The sequence below is a fragment of the Octodon degus genome, unplaced genomic scaffold (assembly GCF_000260255.1).
Source record: "Octodon degus isolate 3935 unplaced genomic scaffold, OctDeg1.0 scaffold00007, whole genome shotgun sequence".
In the NCBI taxonomy this organism is placed as follows: domain Eukaryota; kingdom Metazoa; phylum Chordata; class Mammalia; order Rodentia; family Octodontidae; genus Octodon; species Octodon degus.
The window spans coordinates 14198017-14207577 of NW_004524583.1; the positions used below are offsets into that span (position 1 = coordinate 14198017).

General features: G+C 37.5%; 1 protein-coding gene, 1 non-coding gene and 1 pseudogene across 7 annotated transcripts in view; 1 reads left to right on the top strand and 2 right to left on the bottom strand.

Moving 5' to 3' along the window:
• Window positions 1-9561, bottom strand: part of Rad51b (RAD51 paralog B) — a 748426-nt gene that overhangs the window by 670624 nt on the left and 68241 nt on the right. For 5 of the 6 annotated variants that reach the window (XM_023702649.1, XM_023702640.1, XM_023702638.1 and 2 more), the window contains 2 exons: window positions 5311-5430; window positions 3993-4176 (listed from right to left, as the gene is read on the bottom strand). In XM_023702649.1, the coding sequence (XP_023558417.1) occupies window positions 3993-4176; window positions 5311-5430 (304 nt within the window). Of the gene's footprint in view, window positions 1-3250; window positions 3336-3992; window positions 4177-5310; window positions 5431-9561 lie in introns of those variants that run through there. The other variant, XM_023702648.1, reaches the window with a different exon arrangement.
• On the bottom strand, window positions 5827-5933 carry LOC111813386. The gene has a single exon (XR_002818665.1). It is a non-coding gene; the product is annotated as a U6 spliceosomal RNA (small nuclear RNA).
• On the top strand, window positions 6010-6320 carry LOC101590775 (annotated as a pseudogene).

The window sequence follows — 9561 nt, forward strand, 5'->3', positions numbered from 1 at the left end:
CTTTGGGTAGATAAATATCTCGGCAAAAAATTCCTAGGTCATATAGTGAATAAATGTTTAACTTTGTAAGAAATTGCCCATGTTTTTGAAAGTGGCTATACAATCAAGCATTTCCATCCATCAGTACCTATGAGAACTGTTCTATATCCTCAATAGTTTTTTTTAGCCATTCTAATAGATGTGTACTGATATTTCATTGTGATTTTTAAGTTACCTTTCCCTAATGACTAATGGTTTTGGTTATTGTTTCACATTTTGACTTATTATCTATATATCCCATTTGCTAAAGTGCTTATTGAAATCATTGGGTCACTGTAAAAATTAGATGCTTCTTTCACTGACCTTGGCTATTCTTTATGTTTTGAGTTACCAAAATACAAAGTTAACTAAGATGTCTTCAAAGAACAGAAAGAACTTACTTTTATGGACAGATTTTTTGTGTGTGTCCTATCTGAAAAACCTCTGCCTAACCTATGACCACAAGACCTATGTTTTCTTCTAGAAGTTTTAATAGCTTTACATTTTATATTACAATGCATGGTCCATTTTGTGTCAGATTTACATAATGGTGCAAGGAATTAGTAAAGGCTGTGCTTTGTGCATATGGATATACAGTTGGTCCAGCATTATTTGCTGAAAACTGTCTGTTTTCCATGTAATTACCTAAACATCTGTGTTGAAAATTAATTCACCATAAGCCTGTGGGATTCTTTCTGCATTCTAGTCTAGTCTATGATAGTCTTAATTACTGTGGCTTTAGAGTAATTCTTAACATCAGGTAGTTTGAGTCCTCCAACTATACTCTATTTTTCATAAATGTTGTGGTTAATGTCAACCTTTTCTCTCTTTTTTTGTTTTTTGTTTTTTGTTTTAGGTTAATGCCAACTTTCTGCTTTTCCATATAAATCTGATAGCCACCTTGACTTCTACTAACAGTATACTGGGATTTGGATTCAAAATGGGTACTGAATAAATGCAGCAATTGGACAGAACTGGTATTTCAACAAACTGAACTTTGGGTTTGGTGCTAGGGGTTGAACCCAGGCTTCAGCCAGCTAAGCACATACTCTTCCACTGAACTATAGCTGCCAGCCCCTCGACAAAGTCTCAAATCCATGAGCACAGAGTAATCCTCCACAATGTATTTGGGCCTTCTTTAACCAGCATGGTGGCATTTGCCTGTAATCCTGCTACTCAGAAGGCAAAGGCAGAAGGAAGATGAGTTTGGCGCCAGTCTATGTATGAAACAAGCAGCTCCCATTTCAAGAAATTAAAATAAAATTTTCTTTGATCACTGTTTTACAGTTTTAGGCATCAAACTTTTACAGTTTTATATTTATCCCTAAGTATACCATGTTGTAGTGCTCTTATAAATAGTATAAGCTTTCAATTTCCAACTATGTCACTGTTCACACATACCAAAAAAAAAACTGTCTTCTATATATTGACTCTTTTATCCTTGAAGCAGAAGTGTTTGTTAGCATGTTTGAGGAATGGCAAGGGGACCAAGTTCTGCTAATTTGAAAAATACAATAGGCTAGAAAGCAACACACACTGTTTTTAAGAAATTTGGTACCATATGAAGTCACTTATTCAAAGTATAGTACAGAAGCTTAAAAGTTCATGATTTTCCACTTAAATGAGGTAATTAGGCTAGGAAAATTCTGGCATTTCCTGAAAGAAGTATTTTCAAAGCCTTTTAAAACCAATACTTCCCTGTCACAAAACCAATACCATACTATTATACAAGAACATAATATATTCTGCATTCACCTTTAAATAGAGAAACAAGAAAAGCAATGTGGTGGTACACACCTGTAATCTCAGCACTGGGAGAGCACTGAAAACAGGAGGATCTCTGAGTCCGAGCTGCATAGTGAGACCCTGCACCAAATACAAACATATATATATATATATATATATATATATATATATATACACACACATATACACACACACACACATACATACATAGAAGAACAAGGGGGGAAAACACAGAAATGTGGAGATACAAAGTACCTATTCTTTTAGAAGGCTCTATTACAAACAGAAGAATAGGTTCTCTTTCTTGAAAATACAAAGCATCTCAGGAAAAAAAAAAAAAAGAAAAGAAAAGCATCAGCCTTACTATTTACTATTTAAAAGAAAAGGTTTTCATCTGTGTTGATTTTAAGCTTAGCATATGATGAGAGACACGGGTCTAGTTTATTCTTCAGCAGGTAAAGAGCCAGATTTTCCAGCACCATTTATTGAAGAGGCTGTCTTTCTTCCAGGGAATGTCTGACTCCTTTGTCAAAGATGAGGTGGCTGAGTGTGCCTGGAGTTGTTTCTGCATCTTCTAATCTGTCCCAGTGGTCCTCAGGTCTGCTTTTTGCCAGTGCCTTACTGATTTTAACTTTAGCAGCTCTGCAGCATAATTTCAAGTCAAGGGTTGTGATGTCCCTACCTTGTCTTTGTTGGCCAGAATTGTTTTTGCCATTGTAGGGCTCTTGTGGCTCCAAATGAATTTTAGGGTTGTTTCTCTACAATATATGCTAATAATATTTGGATTGGGATTGTATTAAATCTATGTAAAAGTTTGGGAGTATGGCCACTTTCACTATATTGATTCTTCCTACTCAAGAACAAGAGATATTTTTCAAGGTTGTAATTTTCTTTTCACTGCCTTGTTTTTTGGTAGGGGGAGGGGGCTACCAGGGATCGAACTCTGGACCTTGTGCTTGCCAAGCAGGTGTTTATGCTGCTGAACTATATCCCCGACACCTCAAGATTGTACTTTTCTAAAAACTATCAAATCATAACCAATTTTATCTCATGACTAAAACTGAAAAGCCTAATAATACCAAGTGTTGCTGAGACTGTCAAACAAGTATGCTCTTCTACATGCTGTAGATGGGAGTGGAACTTGGCACACAGTTACATGTTGTAGTTTATTCACCACAAACCTTTCCAATATTCTTCATCTTCAGATTTCTTAACCAAAGGCCCACAACTGAAAGCCATGCCAATAGTGCCTAATGGCATTTTCATTACTATTACCCCAACATCCATCAATGGTTGACCAGTTGTTATTTGAAGAAAACTAAATCATACTATGTACAAAACAGCACTGAACAAAATAATACAGAATTTCAACCCAACTTATTTATAAAACTAACAACTATTTCAGTAAAAGAAACTTCAGCCAAGTGTAGCCAAGCTTCAGCAAGCTTGCAATCCCAACCACAGGGGAGGTTAAGGCAGAACACAAATTCAAAACCAACCAACTTAGTAAGGTCCTGTCTCCAAAGTGAGAAGGGCTAGGGATATAACTCAGTGATACTGGATCCCCAGCTCTGCAAAAAGAAAAGCAGAAAAATGAAAGAAAGATGGGCAAGAGGGAAGGAAGAAATGAAAAGAAAAAAAAAAAAGAAGAAACTCTACAGACATAAGCTTTGAAAATTTCATGGAGTTTTACTACTTAATAGGTATCTTGGTATAACAAATAATATAAAATATACACAATAAGTAAATGACAAGATGGGCAAAAAAGGTGACTATGGAATCATTTCAAGACATCCAACATTTAACTTTTAAAGACTTCCCTATGACAAATTATGAAGAGAATAAACGAGAGTGGCATCTCTGTTTGCAAACTCAATTTTCCCCAAGATTCTGGTCACAAACTACTCTGGAAAAAAAACCCAATCAAATTTTCCCATAAGGTCATCATTGAACCTAAACATTGAATTTGATTTGGTTCTCGTCCAACTCAGTTTGTGACCAAAATCACGGAAAAAATCAGGTTCATAAAGTAACAGACCACTATAATTCAGTATGAACTAATTTAAGAAAGTAGTGATGGTTTCTATCACAAACCACGCTGCTTTTTAAAGAAAGCTCATCTGTTTCACATTTTCTGTTCATTTTACAACTGAACATGGTAAGACAGTGAATGTTAATGTTAATATAAAAGAAAGAATAAAAAAAGAAAAGACAAAAGAAAAACTTACCGGGATTGAAAATTCCTCAGCCAAATACTTCAATAAAGATGCTCCTTTGGCCAAAAATTTGTTCCTTTCTTTCATATTGCCTAGAAGTTGTGTATCAAATTCCTTTCTGACCACAGAAGCAATGGAGTCAATAATCACAATTTTAACTCTTTTTGAAATAATTTCTTCTTCCAAAGATTCAATCCTGTAATAGTACAATTTGTAAAATCATAGAAGACAAATTTCAAATATAATTTTAAAATAGAGCGTTACAAAGGTTAACCAATTTTAAACAATAGCAAATAGTCCTCCCTAAGATACAGTGCTGACTGCAGAAATTTAACTTTCTACAAACTATCAAATCATATCCAATTTTATCTCATGACTAAAACTGAAAAGCCTAATAATACCAAGTGTTGCTGAGACTGTAAAATAACTTATAGATAGATAGATTGCCTTCTTCTGGAAATAGAGCAAAATATTTTCATTTAGTTGCAGAATTCCAAGTTTCTAGGACATTACTAAAGTTTCAATTGTAGAGTGAAACTACTAGTGATAGATCGTCTCCAAAATGGCCTCACTTACCCCACCTTCTAGCATGCCATACCTGTGCCTCTCCCACTCTACAGCAGAGTTGGGCTGTGTGACTAACAAGATGACAAAATGGGGTGCATCATAAAAGATAATGACCTCATCGCTGACCCTCCCTCACCTGCCCACCCTCAGATCCCTTGCTCTAGGTGAAACCAGCTGTCATGCTGTAATCTGATGGAGAAGCCCACTTAGTAAGGAATGGAGGACTTCAGAGTGAGCTTGGACGCACATAGTCCAGCCCAGTTGGGCCTTGGGATGACCATGGCCACAGCCAGCAGCGTAACAACAATCTCTTGAGCAATTTTGAGACAAAAATTCCCAACTAAGTCACTCCCAGATGCTTACCCATCAGAAGTTATGAAAGATCATATATGTTTACTATTTTAAACTTGTAACTATGAGGTAATTTGTTACTAGAACAATAGATATTTGGCATACAACTTAGATCATTACTTGAAACTTTAATTTTTCATTTTTAAAAAAACACAAAAAGATTCAGAAAATCAGGCCAGGGATAGAGCTGAGTGACACAGTGCCTTCCTGGCAAGTGCAAGGTCCTCAATTTGATTCCCATTTCAAAACAAAAAAAAAAAAGTTTCAGCAAATCAAAAGGAAAACTGAAAGAATGACTCTCCATAACCCTAATATACACAGGAGTTTTTTTTATTCGGAAGCTAAAAATATAAAACACAAAAAAATCAGCCTTCAAAGCATTATTTGAATAATAAAGTCTAAAACAACATACCTTTGTAGAACTTCTTCACAGGTAAGTTCTCGGTAAACATAAACTTTGGTACTTGTCAAAAGTAATTTTTCTTCACTGTTAAAATATCTAGGAAAACGGGCTTTTGCTATTTCTATCAGTCTGTGGGGGGAAAATAGCACAAGAAAAAATACTCAATGATAAAATCACATTGCTGAGCCTCTAATGAAGTTTACTCAAGAAACAAAGGCCTAATCAATAGAGCAGATAAACAAAATGGCTTTAAAATACAAGTTTTAAAGGCAAGTTTTCCTCTTTTTTTCCCTCCGTTACAATGCTTTCTTCTTTTTTAACTTTTTTATTCATTTTAATGAGAAAAAAAGATATAGCAATGAAACAGTTTCAAAACAGGTTAGTAAGACAGTTACAATAATTAATACATTGCATATTGTTGTCTTCATAGTACTCAGAAGACAAGATGCAGATATGATATGTCTAAACAATATTAGTACAAATGTTTCTTCTCATTGAACTAAGAAAGAGTAGCCGTATATCTATTAAAATATGGAACGCGTCACGAATTTGCGTGTCATCCTTGCCCAGGAGCCATGCTAATCTTCTCCGTATCATTCCAATTTTAGTATATGTGCAGCTGAAGCGAGCACAACTTTTCCCTTTTAAATAAGAACTAATAGTGTGGCTCGTGGAGTCAGCGTTTGCAGCTGCGAAGGGTTTGGTGAGATGTCTTACACTATTTTGCTGGTGCAGCCTACCAAGAGGCCAGAAGGTAGAACTTTATGCAACGAATCTGTTCATGAATGCATGGAAGGTGTTTGTAAATGCATAAAGAACATCTTAAGAGAACGAACCCCAACAGCCCTTCTATCACATATGATATCAGTCAGTTGTGTGATTTTATTGACGATCTGACAGACCTCAGTTGCCTTGTTCACTGAGCTGATACCCAGACATACCAGCCTTATAACAAAGACTGGATCAAAGAGAAGATCTACGTGCTCCTTTGTCAGCATGCGCAACAGGCTGGCAAATAATGGAGTTGGAAACAGCAGGGGCTGGGGGCGGGGCTTGGAGCAGTGCACTGCCGTGGAGCGCTGTCCTGTGAGCCTCTTTCCACTTGTTTCACTCTAGCCAGGATTGAATGCGTTAGATGAAATGTGACGTGTGAGGATCTTCTCAATCCAAAACCCCCATTGAGCCCTTTTTTTTTTCCTTCTTTTTCTTCTTTTTTTTTTTTAACTTAAACATTTTTATGATTCAGAAGGCAATTGTTCCTTGTCGATATTGGTTCCAGTCCTTCAGATTGTTTCTATCTGCTTTATAACATTCACTGTACTAATCTTTTAAGATGGGGTAGGGGGGGCCGGGGAGATGGCTCAGTGGAATAAGCACTTCCCTAGCAAGTGCAAGGGTCTAAGTTCAATTCCTGGTTCCGCCAAAAAAAAAAAAAAAAAAAAATGGGGTAGGGGATGATGACAAAGTTTAGTTATGTCCTCAAGAAAAAGTCTTAGTGAAAAGTAAATGTTCTTTAGTTTAAAAAAAAAAAAAAAAAAAAAACAACTAGAGGCTTGCAGTCAAAGCATGAGACCAGGAGGAACCTTTGGGTATCACCTCAACCTAGCAAATGTCTCTGAGATTCTTCTGGCAATAAACGTTTGGTGTACTTTTATCTGGCTTCTTCCTTTTTCCCTTGGCCCAAGTTCAGTCTGCAGAATCAGTTTCTCCTTCACTTTTCACTTTTCCTCCCTTACTTCTTTTCCCAAGTAAACTTTCCCACTGCTTTAAAAAAATAAAATAAAATGGAATTGTAGGATACGATAGGAAATAATAAAAAGGCTTTCATTTTCTTGATTGAGCAATGTATCTTTTAGCTGGGCATGGTGGTGAACTCGAGGCTGAGGCAGGAGGATCACTGTGAGTTGGAGGCCAGCATGAGCTGCAAAGTAGGCTCAAGGCCAGCCTGAACTGCAGAGCAAGTCCCTATCTCAAAAAGACCAAAAAAAAAAAAACACCACAAAGATTTTTGAAAATTATAAAAAAAAAAAGCATAGCATGTCATTCTAACAACAAGGTATCAGTAACATCTCCAAGTCTCATTCCAGAAAAATGTACTTTCTCAATTAAAGCTTCACTCACACAAATAAACATTACCAACAGCTCCTTGGGAAAGAGAAAATTATCTAAACAAATCAATGCCATTCTTTCTTAGTAAGTAATAAAGTGATCTAAACACTGAATTCTGTGTCTCAAAGCCATATCTAATCTATGGAACAGAGCAAGCAAAAAAGAATGGCAAGTGAAAGAAACAACTTTACTCCCTAATAAAATAGGACACAGAGACCATTACTAGAAACTACAAATATTTCAGGTTTTTTTGGTTTTTTGTAGGGTTTTTTTGGCGGAACCAGGGATTGAACTCAGGACCTTGAGCTTGTCAGGCAAGCGCTTATCCTACTGAGCTATCTATCTCCCCAGCCCCTTCAGGCTTAAACTTAAAAAATCAATGCAACTCTTTCAGTATAATTGTTTTCCATTTAAAATATTTTATCAGCACTACAATAAACCACCCAATCAGACTACACAAGAGACTGTAGAAACTAAAATCATCCTATATTTTATGTTCCATTTAAAGACACAAAAGTACAAAAGCACAGTGTTTTAATCTCTAAACAGCTGAAGAGTCTGAGAACTTTAAAGATAAAATGAATCACTTCCTACATATGCTATAATCAGAAATGACAAGAAAAATAAAACAGGAAGAGAAAAATAAAACTAGTCAACAGTTTTATTAAAGTAGATTTTGAACAAATTGGGGGGAAAAAACCATAAATAGGTTGAACATGAAGAGGAAAACTACTTCAGGACTAAAAGTTGTATCAAAAGAGGCACAGAGTGAGAGCAAACTGGATGAGACAACCATATAGAAGTGCTGCAAGAGGGGCCGGGGAGATGGCTCAGTGGAATAAGCACTTCGCTGGCAAGCGCAAGGGCCTGAGTTCGATCCCTGGTTCTGCAAAAAAAAAAAAAAAAAGAAGAAGAAGAAGTGCTGCAGGGAGACACAGAGGGATGAGGTGACTTATGGAAGCAGGAGAAAACAGTACTGCCTTGGCAAGGCAGACAAGCTAGCTTTGAGAATTAGGCAGAAATGTGCAAATTCCTCAGGCAGCTATTTCTTTAGTTTAGTGTTAGAGAAACTTTGAAAGAAAAAAAAATTTTTAATAGTATAAGTACAGCTATGAGCAGAAAATTATACTAGAAACAGGGAAGTTTCTTTAACTTTGGATGTGTAGTTGATCAAGAATCAGACTAGGGGGCCGGGAAGATTGCTCAGTAGAATAAGTGCTTCCCTGGCAAGTGGAAGGGCCTAAATTCAATCCCTGGTTCCACAAAAGAAAAAGAATCAGACGGGAAGGATGTCACCCTAATAAAAACCTTTTGTAGATCCAGCCCTAGCTCAGGCCTGTGAGTGTGTGGAAGAGCTTCCAGCTACCCTGCACCCTCAGGACCTCTCCGGTCCAAATCCAGGCACCCAGCGTGAGGGAGACCCTCTTCCGTGCCCTTGGGACCACCACCACCACTCCGCAACCCCCTCCACGCCCGCTGAATAAGTTAGAACTTCTGCCATGTTCTTCGAACCCCCAGATCCAGCGTTAGCCCAGGCCTGGTGAGTGTTGGGAGAGCTTCCGTTCTCCCCTACTCCCCCTTGTCCACTTCAGACTCAGCTCAGGCCTGGCATACAGGCCTGGGGTGAAACACTGCAGACACAGTCCCTGCAGAGAGAGTAGGGGACAGAATCACCCAGCTAGTCCAGGAGCACAACATCTTGCCAGAGTGGCACAACAGGTTCACTCCCAAGGGCTGCAGGAGGAAGGAGCTGAGCACAACAGCCAGACCCAAGCCAGGCACAACTGGATAACTTCAAACTTTGTAGATCTGCATCTGAATTTCAGTAGGTGCTAGGGTTATAACTGCACCAAAGCTCTACAACAAAGGTCAGAAGACAGTGCTATACAAAATGACAAGAAGGAGCAAAATGCAATCTCAGACCCCAAGCCCACTCTTGACAAGTGCAGAGGACACTAACACAGAACAAATTGGAAATCACACAGCTGAAATCAATGAATAAAGAGCTTGTCAAACAAAGAAACAACTGCAGAAAGGTATAGAGGAACTCAGATTGGAAATAAAAAAAGAAATCTCTGAATTAATAGCATCTGAAGTAAAGAATCAAATGCAGAAACATATGGAGGAAACCCAATTCCCACCCAGAACAAG